Source organism: Amblyomma mixtum, chromosome 6 (genome assembly GCF_055824585.1).
Source record: "Amblyomma mixtum isolate Tamu chromosome 6, ASM5582458v1, whole genome shotgun sequence".
NCBI classification, from domain to species: Eukaryota; Metazoa; Arthropoda; class Arachnida; order Ixodida; family Ixodidae; genus Amblyomma; species Amblyomma mixtum.
Window position 1 is genome coordinate 30794241 of NC_143017.1, and position 25072 is coordinate 30819312.

General features: G+C 49.4%; 2 protein-coding genes across 2 annotated transcripts; one reads left to right on the forward strand and one right to left on the reverse strand.

Moving 5' to 3' along the window:
- Positions 1-3209: 3209 nt before the first annotated feature.
- LOC149338709 (uncharacterized) lies at positions 3210-8148 on the reverse strand. Its single transcript, XM_089547722.1, has one exon. The coding sequence runs from the start codon at positions 6800-6802 to the stop codon at positions 5585-5587; it is 1218 nt and encodes a 405-aa protein (XP_089403848.1). The 5' UTR covers positions 6803-8148; the 3' UTR covers positions 3210-5584.
- Positions 8149-11454: 3306 nt separating this feature from the next.
- Positions 11455-12264, forward strand: LOC149338710 (uncharacterized). Its single transcript, XM_089550781.1, has one exon. The coding sequence runs from the start codon at positions 11455-11457 to the stop codon at positions 12262-12264; it is 810 nt and encodes a 269-aa protein (XP_089406907.1).
- The last annotated feature ends 12808 nt before the right edge of the window (positions 12265-25072 follow it).

Here is a 25072-nt window from a genome sequence, read left to right on the forward strand (position 1 = left end):
AGAGGTTTGTGGTTTCCCGGGTTTAAGAAACGGTACAATAATAGCTTCTTTCCAGGCTTTTGGTATTTTCCCTGACACCCAAACTTTGTTAAAAAAACTTAAAAGTGCATCTACGGCAGGTTCAGAAAGATGTGCTAGCATTTGGTAATGTATTTGGTCTGGGCCGGGCGCAGTATGTTTACCGGCAGAAATTACTGTTTGGATCTCTTCTATTGTGATTAAATTATTGTAGGGTTCATTTGTACCACAACTTGTCGGCAGTCTTTGCTTCTCCGCTGTGTTTTTGTGTTTTAGAAAAGCTGCTGTGTAGTGGGATGAGCTGGAAATGGTAGAAAAATAGTCGCCTAAAATATCTGCTTGTTCTTCTAAACTCGTCTGTACACCGGGAGCTGTCAGAAGGGGGATTGTAAATGGAGAGTATTTGCCATTTATCTTTCTGACCTTCTCCCACATTTGTTTTGATGTGGTCGAGCTGTTTATGGATGAAACGTAATTTTTCCAAGAGGACTTTTCGGCACTACGACGGATATATCGAGCTTTCGCTCTTGCCTTTTTAAATTTTATAAAATTCTCCTGAGTAGGGTATCTGCGAAAAGTTCCCCAGGCTTTGTTTTGTCCCTTTTTGGCTTCTTTACACTCTTTTGTGTACCAGTATTTGTGATTTTGGTTTACTATTCCAGAGGATTGAGGAATAGCTTGGCGTGCAGCAGCAATAATACAGTTTGTGAAAAATTCGTTAAGTTCGTCTACACTCAGGTCGTCAGAAACTATTTTGTCTAGGCTGGCTTTTTCACGGAACAGTGCCCAGTTGGCTAGGTGCAGTTTCCACCGTTGCGGTTTAGTTGGGATTATTTCGGGTGAATTGACTGAGCTAATTAGTATGGGTAGATGATCGCTTCCATATGGGTTATCTAAAACATCCCAATTAAAATCTGTAAAAATAGCGGACGAACTAAAAGATAAATCTATACAACTCATTTTTCCTGAGCTAGGAGAACAATAGGTTGGCTTGCCAGTATTTAGGAGACAAATGTTATTGCAGAGTATAAAATCTTCAATCAACTGACCTCTAGTGTCGGTTTTCTCACTGCCCCAAAAGCAGGAGTGGGCGTTAAAATCTCCTATCATCAAAAATGGTTCTGGTAATTGATCTAAAAGGTCTTCTAAGTCATGGGTTGTTATTTTAAGATGAGGGTCAATGTATACGCAGCACACTGTAATTGTTTTAAATGTGTGTAAGATGACTGCCACGGCTTCTAATCTGGTTTTAAGCTTGTGTTCTCGGGCTGCAATACCATTTTTAACTATGATGGCTACGCCACCCGAAAGCCGGCTCGCCTGCTCTCGGTCACGGCGGAAGAAGTTATAGTGTTTCAAAATGTTTTCGTGTTTGGGGCCTAAATTTGTCTCTTGTAAACACAAGGCGACAGGTGAGTGTGTGGCTAATATATCTTTTATGTCGTTTAGGTTATGTAATAATCCCCTACAGTTCCAGTGTATGAATGCCATGTTGTAGATAGTGGAGAACTAGGTTAGGTTTTCGGGCGCCCTGATACGGGGCTTCTCTTTTTTGTGGCGGTCTACGGAGCCCCGCCGTCCTTGCGACGTCGACGGCACGGGGCTGCCTGGACTTGTGTCCATCGTATCCTCCGATACGCTGGACGATCGTGCGAGACGCACGGTTATTTTCGTGTTTGGCCTCTCCGGGGGGGGAGGGGCCTTGGGGCCCGCTGACTTGGAAGTCCGCGTGGCCTGTTTCGTGGGTGGTGGCGCAGCGCTAGCTGCAACCACCAGGGGCACAGGTGGCCCTGCTCCAGGCTCACTGTAAGAGGCCTGGCTAGGTGCCGGAGGCCGTTGTGATGCTGTGCCCTGTTGCACCACAACGGAGAAGGTGGGTTTGTGCATAGATGATGTGACTCGTTTTCGAGCTTCCCTGAAGGTTATGTTTTCTTTCACCTTGATTGTCACAATTTCCTTTTCTTGTTTCCAAACTGGGCATGCACGTGAGTACGCAGGATGGCTGCCCTCACAATTTACACACAGGTGTGGTACAATTTCACATTTCTCTGAGTCGTGTTCATGGGAAGCACATTTCGCGCATGTTAGTTGGCCCCGGCAGCTCTGAGAGCTGTGGCCGTATCTTTGGCACTTGAAGCAGCGTCGCGGATTTGGAATATACTGTCTGAGTTGGTGTTTCATATAGCCTATTTCTACGGAGTCTGGGAGGATGCTCGATGCGAAAGTAAGAACAATGTGCCTTGTGGGTATTTCCTTATTGTCTCGTCTCATTTTTATCCTGTATACATTAGTGACGTTTTGTTCCTTTAAGCCTTCCAGAAGTTCTTCGTCAGTTACATATTTGAGGTCATCGTCCGAGATAACTCCCCGAACAGTGTTCAACGACCGGTGTGGGCTGATTGTGATCGGGATTTCTCCAAAGGTTTTCACTTCAGGCAGTTTTTCTTGTTGATGGTTGTACAAAATTTCTAAGAGTAGGTCGCCATTTGCTAGCTTTTTGATTTTATATCCTTCTCCAATGGCATCTGTCAAGGTCTTGGTAACAGTGAATGGAGATACGAGTCGAGCAGTCTTTTCTTCATCTTCGCTGTGAACAACATGAAAACGTGGGAATGTGGTTGCATTCTTTGTGAAAAACTTCGATGTCTCGGTGCGCCCTCTTTTCCGAGGGAGATCAGTGTTGAAAAAATGGGAAGCCATAAAAAATGTTTGGTGTTCGGCAACAGTGCCAGCCACCCACCATGGAGTCCAACAAGGGGACGGGACAGGAACTTGAAAAACAAGCCCTGCCCACGCCAGCTGTACACCACTACTATAACCCAATATGGCGAGACACAGGTTTGTCAGCCACACAAGGTTAACCCTCGCCGCCAGGAAATAGGAAAAGACCAAGAAGGGAGGAGGATACAGGAAAGTTGCAAGAAAGAAGACAGGAAAGTGAAAGATGGAGGGGAGGATAGGAAAAGGCGACTGCCGATTTCCTCCGGTTGGGTCAGGCCGGAGGTGCCGTCTACAGGAAGCTGGGGCCAAAGTGGTGTGTTGCCTCCGCCGAGGGGCCTTAAGGGTCCAAACGCTCGGCATCGGCTCAACCACCAGGATCCCCTTTTCCCCGGACACGGCGATGCCACGCACGGCAAAGCGCGGATGCTCGGTTCCGTGGTGACGCATTGTTCCGTGGTGACGCAGCGTGACGCATTGTCACGCTTTCGTGACAGTATTTTGAGTATATTCAGGGATTGGGAGGCTTTCTTTTTGATCATACTTATGTGTGGCAGAAATGAGAGTTTCTTGTCAAATGTTACGCCCAAAAATTTATGTTCATGTTTTACTGGAAGTACGGTGTCATTTAAATGCAAGGTGGGATCAGTCTGCAAACCTCTTTTGAGCGAGAAAAGGACAGCAACTGTTTTATGTGGGGAGAACTTAAACCCATTTTTGTCTGCCCAAACCGAAAGTCGGTTTAATGTCAGTTGTATCTGTCGTTCACAGGTTGGTAGGCTGGACGATGTACATGCTATTTGAAGGTCATCGACATATAAAGAATGCATAATGAACTTTGGAAATATCTTGGCTATGGAATTTATTTTCACGAGAAAGAGGGTAGTACTTAAAATACACCCCTGCGGAACCCCATTCTCCTGAACGAATTTTTTGGAAAGGGTGGAACCTAGGCGTACATGAAAGGAACGCTCAGAAAGGAAGTCTTTTAAGCAGTTCTGCATCCTTCCGCGGATACCCAGGTCCGCTAGGTCACGGAGTATGCCAAACCTCCAAGTGGTGTCATATGCTTTCTCCATATCAAAAAATATTGCTAGGCAGTGTTGTTTATGTATGAATGCTTCTCTAACTGTATTTTCCAGGCGGACGAGATGGTCAGTTGTTGAACAAGATTTTTTGAAACCGCATTGGTGGATGTCGAGAAGTTCACGGCTTCTAAGGACAAACATCAGCCTAATGTTAACGACGCTTTCGAACGATTTTGCGAGACAGCTTGTGAGGGCTATGGGCCTGTAACTGTTGGGGGAGGTTGGTGGTTTTCCGGGTTTCAAGAATGGTACAATAATGGCCTTTTTCCATGCTTCAGGTATTTTTCCTGACACCCATATTTTGTTGAAAAAACTCAAAAGTGCTTCTACAGACGGCTGAGAAAGATGTGCCAGCATTTGATAATGAATTTGATCAGGGCCGGGCGCGGTCTGTTTCCCAGCAGATAAAACTCTGTTTATTTCATGAATTGTAATGAGACTATTGTATGCTTCATTTGTACAGGCGCTTTTAGGGAGTCTTTGTTTCTCAGATGTGTTTTTGTATTGTAGAAATTCTTGTGTGTAGTGTGAAGAGCTCGAAACGTTAGAGAAATGTTCGCCTAAGATGTCTGCTTGTTCTGCTATACTTGTTTGTGCACCAGGGTCTGTAAGAAAGGGAATTGTGAAAGGGGAGAAGCTGCCATTCAGTTTGCGAACTTGCTCCCACATTTTTTTTGATGTGACGGAACTGCTTATGGATGATATGTAGCTTTGCCATGAGTTTTTTTCCGCATTACGACGGATATTTCGTGCTTTTGCGCGGGCTTTTTTAAATCTTATGAGGTTCTCAGCTGTTGGATACCTGCGAAAAATTCCCCAGGCTTTGTTCTGCTTCTTTTTTGCATCTCTGCAGTCTTGGTTGTACCAAACCTTGTGGTTTTGGCGTACCGCTCCCGAAGACTGAGGAATGGCTACGCGCGCAGCAGTTATAATACAAGTTGTAATTATTTCGTTGAGATCGTCTACACTAAGATCATCCGAAAAAATTTTATCCAGTGCGGCCTTTTCCTGAAATAGTGCCCAGTCAGCTACGTGGAGCTTCCAACGACGTGGTTTGCTAGGAATGATTGATGGTGGTGATGACAAGCTAATTACTATAGGAAGGTGATCACTTCCGTACGGATTTTGGAGAACATCCCAATTAAAATCAGTAAAAACGGAGGGTGAACTAAAAGACAAGTCTATGCAACTCATTTTTCCTGAGGCAGGGTAACAATACGTAGGTTTACCTGTGTTCAGCAGGCAAACGTCGTTGCACAAAATAAAATCTTCTAAAACACGACCTCTAGTGTCAGTCTGTTCACTTCCCCAAAAAACAGAGTGGGCATTAAAATCCCCAACTACCAGATATGGCTCTGGCAGCTGTTCTAAAAGTGTTTCCAAGTCATTAAGTGTAACTGTTTGGTGTGGCCCGAGATATACAGAACATATTGTAATTGTTTTGAAATGTAGGACGGTGACTGCAACAGCTTCATAGTTAGTTTGAAGTTTGATTTCGCGAGTTGCAACCCCGCCTTGGATGACAATAGCAACACCTCCAGAGAGCCTGCTAGTTTGCTCTCTGTCAGAACGAAAGACTTTGTATTTCTTCAAAAAATTCTTGTGTTTAGGACCTAGGTTCGTTTCCTGTAGGCATAACGCCACAGGGGAGAAAGTGTCTAAAAGATCTTTTATGTCACTGTAGTTATGGAAAAGTCCACGGCAGTTCCACTGTATAAGGAACGCCATTTTCTATGGATTTTTTAAGGAAAAGTGGGAACCTAGGTTTCTGGTTTAGGGGGACCCGTGATTCGGGTCCTTCCTTTATTTTGGCGGTCAAGTGAGCTTTGCCGCCCGTGCAGGGCGAGCGTGCCGGGTGATACATCCATCGCCTCGGCGGAGGCGCTGGAGGCCCGCGGGGATGCCGCGCGTGTACGAACTTCAGACCTCCTCCTAGAGGGGGTGGTCTGATCGTCTGCCGACTCAGGGGACGGCAAGACCTTTTTGGGGGGTGGCAAGGCAGCGTTTGCTGACCCTGCCGGGGGCGCAGATGGCCCTGCCTGAGGCTTTGCCTGGGCAGTGGCCGGAACGCGGTGCGGTGCAGCGCCCCCGCGCACCACATCAGCGAAGTTTGTTCTTGCTGTGAAGTTGAACGTGTTCTTTGCATGAAAAAGTTGTCGTGCTTCCTTGAAAGTTATGTTTTGCTTTGTCTTCATTGTTATTATTTCTTTTTCACTTTTCCATGACGGACATGATCTGGAATAGGAGGGATGATCACCATCACAGTTTGCGCACCGAAGTGCTGATGCTTCACAGTTTTCAGAAACGTGTTCGTTTGATGCGCATTTTGCACATGTTTTTCGGCCACGGCAGCTCTGTGAGCCATGACCGTATCGCTGGCAGTTGAAACACCGTCGCGGGTTTGGGATATAGTGTCGGACATTTATTTTGAGGTAACCAACTTCTATTGATTCAGGTAGTATGCTTGACCTGAACGTGAGGACAAGATGTTTTGTTGCTATTTCTTTGTTTTCCTTTCTAATCTTAATGCGGTGAACATTGATGAACTTCTGGTCTTTCAGACCTTCGAGCATTTCTTCTTCTGTGAGTTCAAGGAAATCGATTTCGGAGATCACTCCCCGGACGGTGTTCAAAGATCGATGTGCAGTAATTGAGACAGGTATATCCCCAATGGACATCAAGTTGGACAGTTTAGAATATTGGTCGTTGTCTTTCAGTTCTAGTAGGAGGTCACCGCTAGGCATTTTTTTTAGCTTGTAACCTGTGCCTAAGGCACTGGTTAGGGTTCTTGTTACTATGAATGGGGATATTGTTCGGGCAGTCTTTTCTGTTGCTTCACTGTGAACAACATGAAACTTTGGGAACGTTTCTTTCGATTTCTGAAAGTATTGAGTAGTCACTTCGGTCCGCACTCTTTTTTGAGGGCGATCAGGTTTGGAAAGGGGGGGAGCCATAAAAAATTGATGTTTTTCGGTCATGGTGCCAGCCACCCACCATGGAGCCCAACAAGGGGACGCGACAGGAACTTGAAAGAAAGTCCTGCCCACGCCAGCTGTACACCTTAACTATAACCTAATATGACTCAACTCAGGGTAGTTGGTCACACACGGTTAACCCTCGCCGCCAGGAAAAAGAGGAAAAACGAAGAAAAGAGGAGGATACAGGAGAGTTGTAAGAAAGGAGATAGGAAAGTGAAAGATGGAGAGGAGAACAGGAAAAGGCGACTGCCGATTTCCCCCGGTCGGGTCAGGCCGGAGGTGCCGTCTACAGGAAGCTGGGGCCAAAGTGGTGTGTTGCCTCCGCCGAGGGGCCTTAAGGGTCCAAACGCTCGGCATCGGCTCAACCACCAGGATCCCCTTTTCCCCGGACACGGCGATGCCACGCACGGCTAAGCGCGGATGCTCGGGTCCGTGGTGACGCATTGTTCACCATCATCCCCCTGTGGGGGTGTCCCTGCGGATGCTCGGGTTAACCCCGTGGTGTCGCCACTCACCAACGTCTGCATGCTGCAGACGCCTCCCTGCGGTGATGGCGAGATCGTGTCTCCCTGCCTGACACCTTTCCGTATTGGAATTTTATTGCTGACTTTATGGAGAACTATAGTAGCGGTGCAATCATTATAAATATGTTCAAATATTTTCACATAGCTCTCTTCTACACCCTGATTCCGCAATGCCTGCATGACAGCTGAGGTTTCCTAGAAGTATAATTCCATTTAAGTAGAAGGCGGGATCAAATTTAAAAGCGTTTTTAAGTGAAAAAAGAACAGAAACTGTTTTTTGTAAGAATTTAAAACCAGTTATGTCTGGCCAAACCACAAATTGTGTCATTTGTACTTGATATGCATATTATTTGCAGGCCATCAACATATAGAGAATACATAATGGGCCTTGGATCTTAGCTACGGAATTTATTTTCACGACAATGAGGGTGGTGCTTAAAATACACTCCTGTGGTACCCCATTTTTCCAAATGTATTTTTTGGAAAGGGTACAACCTAGGCGTACATGAAATGAACGCTGAGACAGAAAATCCTTTAAGCAGTTCAGCATCCTTCTACATATACCAAAGTCAGCGAGGTCGCTAAGAATCCCAAACCTCCCGGTGGTAGCATAAGCCTTCTCCATATCAAAGAAAACTGCTAGACAGTGTTGTTCATGTATGAATGCTTCTCTGACTGCATTTTAAAGGTGGACAAAATGGTCAGTTGTTGATCCCATTTTAAAACCACACTGATGAATGTCGAGAAGTTCGCGAGCTTCAAGGTCAAAAGTTAATTTTACGTTAACCCATACATGCCCAGTGCCCTATACGTAGTAAGCTTCTTTCATGTAATCTAATATCACTATTTCTTTAACTGAAGACTAGCGCCACCTACACAGAATCAAGCGGGCCTCTGTCTCAATGTGTGCAAGCCTACACATTGCCTGTCCTTCCTATTTTCACGAGTGGACTGTTTTTCTGTATTGTGTACGAAGGACGTCATCGAGCAGCAGGAAAAGGCACTTATGACACTTTCTTTGTTATCGAATAATTGCAATACTTTGTCGCACAGCTCAAAAGAGTTGAGAAATTCACCGGAATCAGTAGTGTTGTTCAAATTATAGGAAATCACAAGTTATGATGCAGTAAGCCCAGCCGTCCTATATTTAGAACTATGGAAGGAAGCGATACGTAATTATGCCACATGGATAAGCATGGTGCTGCTTACTCACGCGCCGCTCATGGACACATTGCACCATCATGTGCATCACACATTTTTTTATAGTTCGCGTTCTTTGGCAGCTATTATGAAAAAGGCTTTGATGAGACACGGTAATTGGAGCGCCGTTCTTTTTTCCCGCCGCACTGCATGGCTTCATCAGTAACTACAAAATAAAAAAAACATGGAGCACATGGCTCGCTTCACCTGGAAGCGTCCTTTGAGCGGAAATTGTGGATCTCAACAACACGTCATGCGAAGACTATGACGAAGGCGAGCAAGCCAAAGAGGTCACCAAATCTCGCACTAAATGGAAAAAGAGGGACTTCAATACAAAATTAACTCAGAGTGAGTGGTTGAACGACCAAGAGGATAAAAGTTTCCTTTTTCTGGCAGAAGCATTCGAAAAATTCTTTGAAAACAACGTCGTCACATTTCTCGAGCAGGAAACTAACCGTTCTGTGGAGCAAAAAAAAAAACGGAGCGTAAGGGTTACAGAAGAAGAAATTAGGTGTGTCATAGGTGTACTTCTTCCTAGTGGGTATGTGCCTGTACTTCGCTGGCGAACATTATGGGAAATCTCCGATGAATGCCACAGCAAACTCTCTGCAAACTCGATGAGGCAGAACCATTTCAAAGCAATCATTTGTTACCTGCATGTTGGAGACAACAGCCTGCCTCAGAATGACAGATTTGACCAGATGCGGCCACTGTTCAAGCTTATGAACGAAAAATTTTTTTTGTATGCACCACTTTCAGAAAGCTACAGTATTGATGAAAGCATGTGTGAATATTTTTGAAGGCATGGGTGTAAGCAGTTCATGAAAAGAAAACTCATCAGATTCGGATACAAACTATGGTGCATGCGCACACCTCTTGGCTATTTGTTGTCAGCGCCACCAAGGAACATTTTGCTTGACCGCTGACAGCAAAAATGACCTTGGCCTTCGAATGTCCTTTACTTTAAAGGGGACAGTACACAATCAGCAAACGTGGCACTGCACGAAAGCGGCCTCAGGGGCTCAGCCGCCCCATCGCGTGCCCCCCTCAGTACCTCGCCGCCAGCACGATCCGAAGACTCCCTTTCGGACTCGGAGCCCACAGACCCGCCTCCACCGGGCATCGAGCCATCATCGCCACCCCTTCTCCTCTCTCCACAGGGGATTCGGAAGCCAACGACGAGCCAGCAATCCCTGCACCAGCCAGCAACAAGCAGTCTGCAAGCCAGCCCATCTCGACGCAGTGAGGAATGCGACCTGGAAGAAGAGGAGGGGCCAACTCAAGAAGAAACGGAGACCGGCCACAACGACGAAGAAAACACCATCGCCCCTCACCCTGACCGAGGACGAGGGAGTTATCACCGACCACACCAGGCGCCCCCAGTGTTTGCTGCTCGAGCCTGTCTCTGACGAGGGTTGGGGTGGCTTCCTTTCTATTTTGCAGGAAGCCATCGCAGAGGTTTCGAAGGCAGTAAAGCTGCCGCAGGCTCTGGCTAGAGGTAAGCCGTGCCGCCTGACCAACCACGAAAACACTCATCAGATACAGCAGCTGTACCGCAGAAATCGCCGTCAAGCCGCACGCCTGATCGTGGAAGGCGTATCCCTGCTCTGCCCGGTCCATCTTGAAGATCTTCACGGCCACTTCACGGCCACGTGGGGACCCAAGGAAATGGACACCACCTTTCTACTCAACAAGACAAGCGTCATTCAGGCGGCTGAATTCCCACTCGACAACTTCACCGAAGAAGTTCTTCGGAAGCTTTGCAAGTGCGAGAACGCCGCCCCGGAAACGACCGTATCACCTACCACCACTGGCGAACCACCGACCCAGAAGCAAAGTTCCTGACGGCAGTGTTCAACGCCTGCATCAAGTTAAGGGACAACTTGAAGACGTCACCATCGCCCTCGGTTCGACAATCTCGAAGCTGTACGCTGGCTGCCTGGCATCCAGGCTGCAGCGCTGGTTCGGAGACCCCGAGACCCTCTCGCGCAGCCGAAAGGGGTTCCTTCCACACGAAGGCGTGTTCGAACACAATTTCGTGCTGCAGGAACTCCTTTATGCGGTGCGGGACGGCCGTGAGGGCTCTGCGTCGCCTTCCTTGACCTTATCAGCGCCTTCGGCTCCGTCGCCCACAACGCCATCATCGACGCCCTGCGAGGAGCCGGCGCCAGGGATGACTTCTGCGCCACCGTTGCCGACCTGTACCATGACAACACCACCCGCATCGTAGCAAAGGACGAAGCAACGCAGCCCATCGCCATCTCCACGGAAATTCGCCAGGGCTGCCCTCTCAGCGGGCTCCTCTTCAACCTTGTCATCGACCCAGTATTGCGGAAGTGCAGGGCGACGAGCAGCAGCACAATATCCTGGTCTACGAGGACGACTTTTGCCCCCCCCCCCCCCCCGCTTACCGTTTTTTATTATTTCAAGGTGCACTTGTTTATCAGTTTTTCCTCGTGCCATATCTCGGAGTGGTTGTTCATGGAGAGATGACAAACACCACCATTATTGTATGGGCAAGCTGAGTGCCATCCCATGGCCTGTTCTTTGACCTATCACTCAGAATGGCTGGTGTTAGGAAGATAATGAACGCTATCTCTGACAGTACTTCCCAGCAAGTTAGATCCTCCAGCTGGCATGACAGAGGGCCTTTGACGCCGCCAGTACTCGCCACATAGCCGGCTGCTTCTCCATACTGCGGTATGTGGCGCCACTTGTGCTGCCAATCCAGAGGGTTTTCAAGCCTGGGCTTATCAGGATTATCGCTTCTCGGCCTTTTGGCTGAGCGGACGTGTCGCGCAGCTGCTCCGCTCGCGGTAGTTTTTCCGTGTGTGTGCCGGTCCCGGCGGGCGCCCCGTTCTCGGTCGCCGCCCCGTGCTCCAGCGTTCCCGGCGCCAGGCCTGCTGCCGCGGCGCCCAGGGCGTGGCCATGGATCTCCCGCCGCCCGCAACGCGCCCCACAGAGGCGCAATGCTTCAACTTTGTGGTGCCGGAACCTGTTCCGGCGGACGACTTAATCGACGCGATCGAGGCGGTCGTCGGTGTCGGGGGGCTGCAGTATCTGCAGCACCTCGGCGGTACTCGTTTTCTGTGTGCTGTTAGCACGATGACGCAAGCAGCGAAGATGGTGGCGGCGGGGTGCTTCTCCGTCGCCGGTAAAGAAGTGCCGCTGGTGCAGATGGCCGCACCAGTGGTTTTCGTGACGGTTTTCCGTCTGCCGCCGTCTTTCACCGACGACGCCCTTGCTGCAGCCCTGGCTCCCTACGGCAAGGTGCGGGCTATCACGGAGCCTGTTTTCAAGAGCCAGGGTCATATCTGGAGCGGGTGCCGCCTTGTCAAGCTGGAGATGACGCGACCGCTGCCGAACTTCCTCTCCGTCGCGGGTCACCGCGCTATGCTCGAATATCGAGGAATTAAGCGTGTGTGCTCGCGGTGCGGAGCGGAGGGCCATCTTGGAGCGGCCTGCAAGGCGGTGAAGTGCGGGCGCTGCTGCGCTTTCGGGCATGAGTCAGAGTCGTGCAGCGTGACGTGCAAGCACTGCGGCGGTCACCATGCGACGTCCGACTGCGTCCTCCCCCGTTCTTACGCTGCTGCAGATGCCGCTGCCCGCCCGCAGGACAACACCGACGAGGTGGCGACCAACGAGCCCCCTGGCGTGCCGGGCGAGCCCCCGGATTCACCGAAGGAGCCCCCAGACCCCGAGGGCAACGGCGAGACCACGGTCGCCAAAGTTATGTGACGGCTGGTGCAGCAAATGTTTTCTGTGCGGGTCGGGCCAGGCGTTCAACTGCCACGCAGCCACTTTGGCAAGCTTGTTTTTGTTCGCACTTTATTTGTTTTGTGGCGACGCCGCTGCCTGGCCGAAGCCCGTAGGCAGCCGGCGATAGCGATGCCTCCAGCGCTGCAGAACCTCCGCCTCCTCTTGTGGCAATACTTGTCTGACCGACTTACACTAGACGGAGAGGAGCGGTTTCTGCAGCACTGGCACACAAGGTTTAATGTCGTGCGGGGCGGCAGAGTTGGTCTGCCAGCTCTGCTTTATTAGTGCCTATTAGTGCCTTTGTGTGTCTTGTTGGTTTACTGTATGCAGTAGTGGCGAGACGTCTCGCGCCAAGTCCCCCCCACCCACTCTCCCCCTGGAGTGAGAGAGTGTGAAGTATGACTTGTGTATAGGCTAAGGGGCTGAGCTCCCCCCCCCCCCTTCCTCCCCTTTGTTGTTGGAGTTTTTTCTGGGTGACAGGGACACCCGGTCGGTGTTTTGCTATATGCTTGTGTGTCCGCAGTGTTGTCTGATTACTGCTGTGTCGTGAAGTTTCTCGACGGTACCTACTTGCTATGTACTTGTGTGCGTGCAGTGTTTTCTGATTACTGCCGTGTTGCGAAGTTTTCCGACAGTACCTTTATGTTCATTTTGTTGCTGTAAAGTTTCGGTGTTAAAATAAACTTCCCTTTATGTAGTCTGGGGGCACGCCATTCTGCACTTTTCCGTATCTGTTCTTCGTGCTGTGACTTTTTTTGTATTTTTTGGATGTTTTTTTCAGTTGCTGCCGGGTGCAGCCCGACTGGGCCTGCCAACGACTCGCCAGTCGCTGGTTCTCTGCAAGTTTGGCCGTCACCTGGCGACACGGTTCCTGCTGCCTGGGCGGACCATCATCGTTGCATGTTGCATGATTATTGTTGCATGGACAAGTGTGCATGCTATTGTTCTGTATCTTTTTCTCTTTCCTCATTTGGCTCGACCCTTGACGAGAAGTGCGCATGATATATTTTATTTTTTGGGGTTTGTCTTTATTTGGCTCGTCCTTTGCGACGAGAAGTGTGCATGCAAGTTTTTTGTCACCTTTTCCACCCTCCCTCCTTTCTTCTCGTCTCACTGGGCGCTCCGTCCGACGAGACTACTTTACTCTACCGCCCCTGGCAGCTGTCTCTCTCCCTCTCTCTCTTTCGTCTTGGGCTCGCTCGCTCTGGGCGTGTTAAGGCCGTTGTATGATCGTTTTTTGGGCGGATCCGCCAGCGAGCGGAGGAGGCTGGAAGCGAGCGGACCGCTCGCTTCCAGCCTCCGCCCGGGCGTGGGGCGGAATGGTGTTGTACAATCACTTTGCTGCTGGCGGACGAGACGGATGGTTCGAACGCTCCGGTGGACACCTCAGCCTTCTTCTCAGGAATGAGAAAGTGGCTGAGGTGTCCATGTGGTGTTTGTATTCTGCTGTTTTCGAACCGTCACTGTAAAATTCTGTGTAGTTCACATATTTTTCTTGTAGTGCCCGGTACTCCTGTAATATGTTTTTGTGTGGTGCTTGTACTCTGATGTTTTGGAGCAGTCATTAAAATTCTGTGCAGTTCACATATTTTTCTTGTAGTGTCCAGTATTCACTGTAAAATTTTATGTAGTTCACATATTTTTCTTGTAGTATCCGGTATTCCTGTAATATGTGTCCGTGTGATGTTTCCCTTTTTTTCCGAAGTGTGTTAATGTGAAGTCGCATAAAGTGGGAAGGGTGTACCATGGGAACAGTGGGTTGTGCCTTGAGGCGACATCAGGAAAGGTATTCAGTATTTCCAAGCTTTGGCAAATATCCTCGAAGCAGAGAAGCAGAGGTCTGATTGACTGGGGTTTGCCGTTGAACAGTGTTGTGGAGGAGCACTTGTAACTATGGGATAACGGAGGTGTTTCAGCAGGGAACGCATTTTCAAGACGTATGTGCATGTGGCATAGTTCTTGTGTCTGTAAGAGAGGGTTCACTGACTTCAACATACAGACTCCTTATGGGGGATGTTCTGTATGCGCATTTGAAAGCCGTAAACCAAGGTTATGCACAGAGTCCAGTCGCTTTAGATGGCCTCGCAGACCCGTACATAACACATCCATAGTCTAGGGCACAATAACGCATAGACCGGTATATCTGTAAAAGACATGTTCTATCAGATACCAAGCATTTTCACGACAGTACATTGAGCATATTCAGGGATTGGGACGCTTTCTTGTTGACGATGTTTATGTGTGGCAGTAATAAGAGAGTTTTGTCAAATGTTATTTAAAAAAATTCATCTTTGTTTAACTGGAAGTATAATTCCATTTAAGTAGAGGGTGAGATCAGTTTGCAAACCACTTTTAAGTGAGAAAAGAACAGCAACTATTTTTTGTAAAGAGAATTTAAAGCCATTTACATCTGGCCAAACCGCCAGTTGTGTCATTTGTATTTGATTTGCATGTTATTTGCACGCCATCAATAAACAGAGAATACATAATGGACCTTGGATCTTAGCTATGGAATTCATTTTCACGACAAAAAGGGTGGTACTTAAAATACACTCCTGCAAAACCCCATTTTACACAATGTATATTTTGGAAAGGGTAGAGCCTAGGCTTCCATGAACTGAACACTCAGACAGAAAATCCTTTCAGCAGTTCAGCATCCTTCTACATATACCAAGGTCTGCTAGGTCGCGAAGAATCCCAAATCTCCAGGTGGTATATAAGCCTTCTCCATATCAAAGAAAACTGCTAGACAGTGTTTTTTACGTATGAATGCTTCTCTGCTGACTTCTCTGACTAGATGGTCGGTTGATGAGCATGTCTTTTTAAAACCACATTGATGAATGTCGAGAAGTTCGCGAGCTTCAAGGTCAAAAGTTAATTTTATGTTAACCCATATATGCCCAGTGTCCTATATGTAGTACGCTTCTTTCATGTGCTCTAAGATCACTATTTCTTTGACTGAAGACTAGCGCGACCTATAGTGAATCAAGCAGGCCTGTGTCTCAATTTTTGCAAGCCTACACATTGCCTACCCTTCCTATTTTGACGTGCGAACTGATTCTTCCAGGTGAACACATACTCTGTACAAAAGACGTCATCGAGCAGCAGGAAAAGGCAGTTGTGGCACTTTCTTTGTTATCGAATAATTGCAATACTTTTTCGACCACTCAAAAGAGTTGAGAAATTAACCAGAATCAGTAGTGCTGTTCAAATGACAGGAAATCACAAGTTATGATGCAGTAAGCCCAGCCGTCCGAAGGAAGCGATACGTAATTATACCACATGGACAAGCATGGTGCTGCTTACTCACGCACCGCTCGTGGACACGTTACGTCATCATGTGTGTAATACAATTTTTTATAGTTTGTGTTCCTTTGGCGGCTATTATGAAAAAAGGTTTTCAAGAGACTCGGTTTGTAGCGCCGTTCTTTTTTTGCCGCCGCACTGCATAGCTTGCATCTGTAACTACAAGATAAAAAAATACTCTCAAACATTTACACCAAGTCGAGAATCTGAATTCGAGCTGATCTTGTTTTGTGCTAGACATAGTTGACGCTGGAGGCAGCGTGGCCTCAACACTGGCAACATTGCCCACTGAAAATTTTGCAGCCACTGTGACTGACGCAGAAAACGGTAATGAAAATGACTGACATGGCTCGTTGTGCCTGGAAGCGTCCTTTGAGCCGAAATTGTGGACCTCAACAATACATCCAGTGAAGACGATGACGAAGGTGAGCCAGCCAAAGAGGTTAACAGATCTAGCACTAAATGGAAAAAGAGGAACGTCAATACAAAATTACCTCATAGTGAGTGGTTGAAAGACGAAGAGGATGAAAGTTTCCTTTCTCTGGCAGAATCGTTTGAAAAATTCTTTGAAAACAACGTCACATTTTTCGAGCAGGAAACTAACCGTTATGCGGAGCAAAAAAATCGGAGTGTAGGGGTTAAAGAAGAAGAAATTAGGAGTGTCATAGGTGTAGTTTTTTAGAGCAGGTAAGTCCCTGTACATCGCTGAAGAATGTTATAAAAAATCTCCAATGAATGCCACAGCGAACTTGCCGCGAACTCAATGAGGCATAACAGTTTCGAAGCAATCATTTCTTACTTCCATGTTGGGGACAACAGCCTGCCTCAGAATGGCAGATTTGACAAAATGCGGCCGCTATTCAAGCTTTTGAATGAAAAATTTCTTTTGTATGCACCACTTTCGGAATGCGACAGTATCAATAAAAGCATGTGTGAATATTTTGGAAAGCATGGGTGTAAGCTGGTGTTAGGAAGATAATGAGTGTTAGGTATGAAACTACTTCCTGCCAAGCTACATCTTCCAGCAGGCATGACAGACGGCCCTCGATGCCGCCCGCACTTGCCACAGAACTGGCTGCTTCGGTGTCCGCTGGGATGTGGCGCCACTTGTGCTGCCAATCCAGAGGATTTTCAACCCTGGGCTTATCAGGATTATCGCTTCTCGGCCATTTGGCTGAGCGGTTGTATCGCGCTGCTGCTCCGCTCGTCATAGTTTTCTTCGTGTGTGCTGGTCACCGTGTGTGCCGGCCACCGCCTCGTGTTCCAGCGTTCCCGGAGGTCCTGCCTGCCGTCGTGCTGCCCAGGCGCCGCGTTTCTACCGCGGTGTCCCGGGCCCCGTCGCATCCATGGAGCGACCCTGCCCTGCAGTGCGCGCTACCAAGGCGCAGTGCTTCACGTTCAACGTGCCGGAACCTGTTCCGACTGACCACCTGATCAACCTGCTCGAGGAGGTGGTCGGAGTCGGGGGGCTGTCCTATTTGCTGCACCTCGGTGGTGTGCGGTTCCTGGCGGCCGTGTCCTCCATGGCCCAGGCGAACAAGTTGGTGGCGAGAGGCTCCCTGCTGAATGCCGGAAAAGAAGTACCTTTGGAGCAGATGGGAGCTCCCTTGGTTTACGTGACGGTTTTCCGTCTTCCACCGTGCGTGAGCAACGATGCCCTCGGCGCTGCATTTTCGCAGTATGGAAAGGTTACCCTCATCGTTACCTTTGTGTGGGACGGCGGCCGCACGCTTGTCGCCCGCCGCTTTCTTGAACTCCCGCCCAATAGGGGAGGCCTTGGCCTGCCGTGCATTCCGACAGTCGCTCGGACACTTGGTGCTAGGCTCGTTTCCAGCCTTCTGGAGTCAGAGACCTACCCAGGTCGGGTTCTCTTGCTGTACTGGATGGGCACGGCTCGTCGCGCCTTTTCGCCTGTCCGGTATACAGGTTCGCAAGCTGAGTGGCCCCCTCCATATTACAGGGCGGTGGCGGGTTTAAATTTGGCTCTGGGCACCGACGCTCCAGACGTCGATCTGCGTGAAACGCCCGCCTCTAGGGTGAGTGAGATGATTGGCTGCAGCTGCCTCACTCGTGACGAGCAGCTGAGGACCGCTGTGTCCAAATGGAGGGCCTGGGCGTCTGCCAGGCTCCCAAGTGAGGTTCTGGATTTTGATTGGCACAGGCGTTCAGGCGTCCTTCCCACGCGCCAGCGCCTGGCAACATGGGACATCGTGCAGTGCGCCATCTGTGGCGCCCAGGAAACTGCGCAACATGTTTTCTATCAGTGTTGTCGCTCGAACGATGTGCGCCTTGTCCAGCGCATGTTTCAGGTGCGCGGTGGTTGAGGAGACAGGTGTACACGCGGCCCTTTCGCTCGTTTAGTGGTGACCGCCACCATGTTTGTGCTGTGGCGACGACGGTGTCCTGCAGAGGCTCGTCGAACCCCTGCCCGCGCCATGTATCCAGTGCTGTAGAACCTGCGCCTCGTCATCTGGGAATACTTGTCTGACCGGTTAGCAGATAATGGAGAGCCGCTGTTCCTGCGGCGCTGGCACACGAGATTCTTTGTTGTGGCCAATGGCAGGCTGGAACTGAAGGCTCTGCCTTATTAGCCTGTACCCTCCCCCCTCCATTTCTGGCCTTTCTCAGCTTTGATGTAACAGTGTTGTACAATTGTTTCTCTGTTGCTTTGTTGTAGAGAGCAATTTAGGCTCTCGGCCTGTTATTGGTTTTAAGATCTTTTTGTTGCGCTATTGTTGCTGTTATTGGTGTGTCTAGTATTGTTGCTGCTATTTTGTTGCGTTATTGACGCATTTGTTATATAAGATGCATTTGTGTTGCTCTGATCAGATGGTACGTCTGATAGCGATGTATTTCAAGTGAAGTATGTAAATAAACTTCTCTTTGTGTAGTATCGACCTTTTGGCTCAGATCAAGGTGTAGTTAAATCTACACTTTGAGGCTGGTAATGGCTACACTATGAGCCGAACTGGTTCTCCAGAGGGACGGGATGAGCGAGCTTAGTTAGTTTGGTATCTAGCGACCTTTAGGGTTTGGGGAAGGCTGCTGCATGCCCTTGGCCTGAGTGTCCCGGCTTGGGAACACCCTTGCCGGGCGCCACGCCTTGACTGCCAGCCTGTGCTGCCGGCGTGTCCTGGACCGTAGGCGCTGTGCGGCGTCGCGGCCCTTGGGTGGACCGTGTTCCCCCGCATAGCGATCCGCCCGATCCTCGCCAGCTTTCCTACCTGGGGCTAACCCCCCCGCGGCTGGCGATGAAGCTTCGGACCGTAAGCGCTCTGCGGGGGCTCGGCCCTACGCTGGGTCGTGTTGCCACATAGCGATCCGTTCTCGCCACGGCAGTACTATTTATGGTCCTTCCGACTATAGGCAGACTATCTCTTCTTTTTTCAGCCGCTCATTACCCTTTAAAATGTCCCGAAGCATTTATGAAAAACTCTGTACAGTGCCGGAGCCTGTTCCGGCGGACGACCTAATTGACTCCATCGAGGCGGTCGTCGGTGTCGGGGGGCTGCAATACCTGCAGCACCTCGGCGGAACGAAGTTCCTATGTGCCGTGAGCTCCATGGTTCAAGCGACGAAGATGGTAGCGGCGGGGAGCCTCCTCGTCGCTGGGAAGTCTGTACCACTGGCGCAGATGGCGGCGCCAGTGGTTTATGTAACGCTGTTCCGACTGCCACCCACCGTCTCGGACGACGCCCTCGTGGCAGCCCTGAGCGCCTACGGGAAGGTGCGGGTGGTGTCGGAGCCCGTATTCAAGAGCCAGGGCAACATCCGGAACGGCTGCCACACCGTCAAGCTCAAGATTGACAAAACTAATGCGTGGAAATATTGCATTGTGGGTGTGTTTAGATAAATGGATTTAGTGAAATAACCTTTCAGTTGTCAGCATTTATCTGACAACCTACTAGGTTATTCTCTTCACAGTGGTCCCAGCTTTGGAAACTGCAAAGATGGCTTCATAATTTCATTTTCTGAGAAAGGCTGACTGTAAAAACATGTGTAGGATATGGCAGATTTAAAACCACTGAATAGTGTTAAAGTGCGTAACAGTTGTGTAATGCTTGCACTGTGGGGCATCCCTCGCTGCATGTAAACATTGAATTATGTCGCGCCTTTTTTATTTCTCCTTCCTCTTTCCGCACAATGCTGTTCTCCTCGACCAGCACCGCATCGAGCACAGAGCGACCCGGATCGCAGCCGCGTCGCGAGGGAACCACATTAACTTTGTGTTTCCCTCTGGTGCGCACGTTCCGATGTACGGAAGAGGGATGCGCGATCGCGTATGCCCCGGCCGTGTGGACGTCCAGACGGCAGTCCCTCGTTCGGCGCCTGGAAGGCAACCATGGCGTGTGCATCGATCGCATCGTGAACTTCTGCACTCTGTGGAAGGAGGAACTCGGAATTCGACCGACTGTGCACGGATGCCTTGCCGGAGGGCGGTTCGAGGAGACCGCTCCTGTGGAGCACTACTTCAAGTGCTGTGATTATGCAATGTCTTTTACTTCAAATAAGGGACTGGACGATCACCTGATGTGGCACCGCAGGAAAGCGGTCTCAGAGGATCAGCCGCACCGTTCCGTGCAATATTCCGCACCTCGCCGAAGGACAAGCCGCTAGCCAGCACCGTCCGAGGACTCCACATCTGAAACTGAGCCCACAGACTCACCTCCGCCCATCACCGAGCCATCATGGCCACCCCCTCACCTTCTCCTCTCTCCACAGGGAATTCGGAAGCGAACGACGAGGAAGGAAGCCCTGCACCAGCCAGCAACAAGCAGCTCATCTCGACGCAGAGTGAGGCAAGTGACTGAGAAGAATCGCCAGTACCCACCTTCCTTGAAGAGCAGGGCCCAACGCAAGGAGAAGAGGAAACGGAGACCAGCCACAACGAGGAAGAAACCACCATCGACGCCTGGCAATTCTGACCGAGGACGAAAGAGTTCTCAACGACCACACCAAGCGCCTTCGGTGTTTGAGGCGGGAGCCTGTGTCTGACGAGGGTTGGGGTGGCTTGCTTTCCATTTTATAGGAAGCCATCACGGAGGTTGCGAAGGCGGTAAAGCTGCCATGGGCTCCGGCGGGGGGTAAGCCGCGCCACCTGATCAACCCCGAAAACGCTCAGCAGATCCAGTCGCTCTACCACACAAATCGCTGTCGAGCTGTACGCCTGATTGTGGAAGGGGAATTTTCGCTCTGCCCGGTCCCTCTTGAAGATCTTCAGCACCACTTCCAGACCATGTGGGGACGAAAAGAAGTGGGCAGCACCATTCTGCTCATTAAGACAAGCGTCATTGAAGCGGCAGAATTCCCCCTTGACGACTTCACCGAAGCAATTCTCCGCAAGCTTCCCAAGAGTGAAAACACCGCGCCCGGAACCAACCACATCACCTGCCACCACTGGAGAACCACCGACCCAGAAGCCAAGTTCCTGAATCCAGTGTTCAACGCATGTATGAAGTACAAGAGAGTGCCCAGAGCTTGGAAGGAGTCTAGGACCATCCTGATTAACAAGAACTGAAAACACGAAGACGTTACCAACTGGTGCCCCATCGTCGTCGGCTCGCCGATTCTAAGCTGTACGCCGGTTGCCTCGCATCCACGCTGCAGCGCTAATTCGGAGAGCACGAGATGCTCTCGTGCTCCCAGAAAGGGTTCCTGTTGCTCGACAGCGTGTTCGAGCCCAATTCTGTGCTGCAGGACCCCCTTGACACGGCGCGGGCCAGCCACGGAGACCTCTTCATAAATCAGCGGTGATAATTTAATGGATGGCAAGCACCTGTGGAAGACGAAACTCAACTAAGGAGAAACAATAAAATCAGTCAATGGTCATTCAAGAGCAGTAGCAGTTGTGTTTAGCTCAGAAATTGGAACTACTTAATGTCAAGATCCAGAGGCGCCATGCTAGCGCTTGTGTTGGATCTGGTCTGATTAATAATAGAGGTCACAGGAATGTCCCTTAGCTGGACTCTGGACAGCGCACCAACTTACCGAAGTGCCACTGGGCAATAGGCGACATCCACACTGTGCAGTTGGAAGTGCAAGCTTTAATTAGAATTCAGACATGCGTCATGTTCCCCCTGCTATATGTATGAACAGCAACTTGCCTGGCCAATATAAATGCTTCCCCAAATGGCACACATTTTCTACATCCAACCTACAGTGCAGGCTGTGGGGGTGCAGCGTGTGGCATCAGTTTCGGCTGAATCACAACATATGCGCAGAAACCGAACAGTTTGCAGGGCTCCGTGGTAAAAGAATTCACTTTACACTTAACTACCTTTTTACTTTATGTGGCATTACAAACTCTAATTAATGCACTTTTTCAGTGGTTAACAAGCCAAAGGGCTCTTTCAGACACCAAAAACACTGCACTATGGGACGAGGATATAAAACACCTACAAGTTTAACAGCCATTCCATTCGTGTACAGACCGTGTCACAACATACTGCTTTATTTATCAAGAACGACTGCTCATGCATTCTTTCACTCGTGATATGCTCATTTTATTTTTCTTTCCTGCAGCATTCCGCAAGAAACAACTCGGCCTGCATTTTGCACTGCTGTGCTGTAAAGCAACATCCCAATTAACCCTGCCAGTCTGTTCAGGTAAGGGAGCAGCACTCTGAGCATCACCTTTCTTTACTTAAGCTAATAATGGTTCCTGCAAGTGACTCATGAGTGCATTGACAAAACTATTGTGTGGAAATATTGCATTGTGGGTGTGTTCAGATAAATACATTTAGTGAAATAACCTTTTAGTTGTTTGCATTCATCTGACAACCTTCTAGGTTATTCTCTTCACAGGGGTCCCTGCTTTGGAAACTGCAAAGGTGGCCTCATAATTTCATTTCCTGAGAAAGGCTGACTGTAAAAACATGCGTAGGTTATGGCAGAGTTAAAACCACTGAATAGTGTTAAAGTGCGTAACAGTTGCGTAATGCTTGCACTTTGGGGTATCCCTCGCTGCATGTAAACAATGAATTACGTCGCGACTTCTTTATTTCTCCTTCCTTTTTCCGCACAAAGCTGTTCTCCTCGACCAGCACCACATCAAGCCCAGAGCAAACAGGATCGCAGCCGCGCCGTGAGGGAACCACATTAACTGTTTCCCTCTGGTGCGCACGTTCGGATGTACGGAACAGGGATGCGCGACCGCGTATGCCCCGGCCGTGTGGACGTCCAGACGGCAGTCCCTCGTTCGGCACCTGGAAATCAACCATGGCGTGCGCATCGATCGGATCGTGAACTTTTGTGCTCTGTGTGACGAGGAACTCGAGATCCGACCAACTGTGCACGGATGTCTTGCCGGAGGGAGGTTCGAGGAGACCGCCCCTACGGAGAACCGCCACAAGTGCTCTGTCTGTCCGTTATCCTTTACTACCAAGAAGGGACTGGACGATCACCGGATGTGGCACCGCAGGAAAACGGCCTCAGAGGCCCGGCCGCCCCGTCCAATGCCGTCCACCACACCTCGCCGCAGCACACGCCGCTCACCAGCACCGTCCGAAGACTGCACGTCGGAAACGGAACCGACAGACTCGCCTCCTCCGAGCATTGAGCCATCATCGCCGCCCCCCTCACCTTCTCTCTCCACAGGGAATTCAGAAGCGAACGACGAGCCAGGAAGCCCTGCACCAGCCAGTCGGCCCATCTCGACGCAGAGTGAGGCAAGTGACCGAGAAGAATCGCCAGTACCCACCTTCCTGGACGAAGAGGAGGGCTCAACACAAGGAGAAACGGAGAGCAGTCGCAACGAGGAAGAAAAAAGCATCGACCCCCCCTGGCAGCCCTGACCGAAAACGAGGGCGTTCTCGCCGACTACACAAGGCGCCTCCGATGTTCGCTGTGTGAGCCTGTGTCTGACGAGGGTTGGGATGGCTTCCTTTCTATTTTGCAGGAAGGCATCGCGGAGTTTGCGAAGGCAGTAAAGCTGCCGCCTGCTCGGGTGGGGGGGGGGGTAAGGGGTAAGTAGCGCCGCTTGATCTACCCCGAAAACGATCAGCAGATCCAGTCGCTCTACCACAGGAATCGCCGTCGAGCCGTACACCTGATCCTGAAGGCCAATCTTAGCTCAGTCTGATTGCTCTAGAAGATCTTCAGGAACACTTCACAGCCACGTGGCGACTCAAGGAAGTGGGTACGACCCTTCTCCTAAAGAAGTCAGGTGTCACTGAACCGGCGGAATTTCCCCTTGATGACTTGGCGAAGAAGAAGTACTCCGGAAGCTCCGTTAAGTGTGAAAACAGCTCCCCACCTACCATCACTGGAGAACCACTGACCACCCGGAAGCCAAGTTCCTGACGGCAGTATTCAACACTAGCATCAAGTACAAGAAAGTGCCCCCCGCTTGGAAGGAGCCTACGACCATCCTGATCCACAAGAAGGGAGACCTCGAAGACGCCACCAACTACCGCCCCATTACCCTTGACTCGACGATCTGACAACTGTGAATCCCCCTCGCAGTGGAACTGAGCGACACCTGCCCAATCGACAGCGCCTGGGTAACAGATGCATTTAGGCTGGGAACGAATCTTTAAAATGCATGAGCAGGTGAGCATAGTTCTGTCTGCAAGATGTAGCTCATTGGTTTCGACATACAGAATCTTTATAGGCGATGCTCTGTAAGCACCAGTTGAAAGACGAAAACCCAAATTATGTACTAAGTCCAGTCATTTCAAGTACGACGGCCTTGCTGATCCATGTACTATGCAACCATAGTGTAAAACGAAACCTACTACAGAACATTAAATCTGTAGAAGGGATGTCCGACCAGAACCCTGGTGTTTGTGTGAAAGGACTTTAAGTATGTTCAAAGACTGGAATGCTTTCTTTTTCAGCGCACTTATGTGAGGTAGGAAACTAAGTTTTTTGTCGAAAGTTATGCTTAGAAATTTGTTCATTTTTTACAAGTAACTCTGTTCCATTTAGGTGTAGTGTGAGATTTGTATGTAAGCCTCTCTTGAGTGTAAAAAGCAAGGCCACTGTTTTCTGTGGAGAGAATTGTAACCCACTCCTGTCTGCCTATGTTGCCAATTTATTTATTGATAGCTGTATTTATCTTTCGCATGTAGATATGTTGGAAGATGTGCAAGCTATATGAAGATCGTCAACATAGAAAGAATACATAACGGACCTTGGGATACCTTTCCTAGTAGAATTCATTTTTACCTCAAACAATTTTGTACTTAAAATACATCCTTAAGATAATCCATTTGTCCTGAACAAAATTCTTCGAAAGGGTTGAACCCAGGCGTACATGGAATGAACGGTTAGACAAGAGGTCTTTCAGACTGGAAGAAAGCGTTGCTTGCGTACGAAAGCTTCTCTGACAGTATTTTCAAGATGAACTGCGTGATCTGTAGTGGAGCATCCTTTTTTAAAATGACATTGATGGATGTCAAGAAGTTCACAGGACTGAGGGAGAAAAGTTAATCTTATATTCATGACACTTTCAAAGGATTTGGTTGTTGTTGTTGTGTTG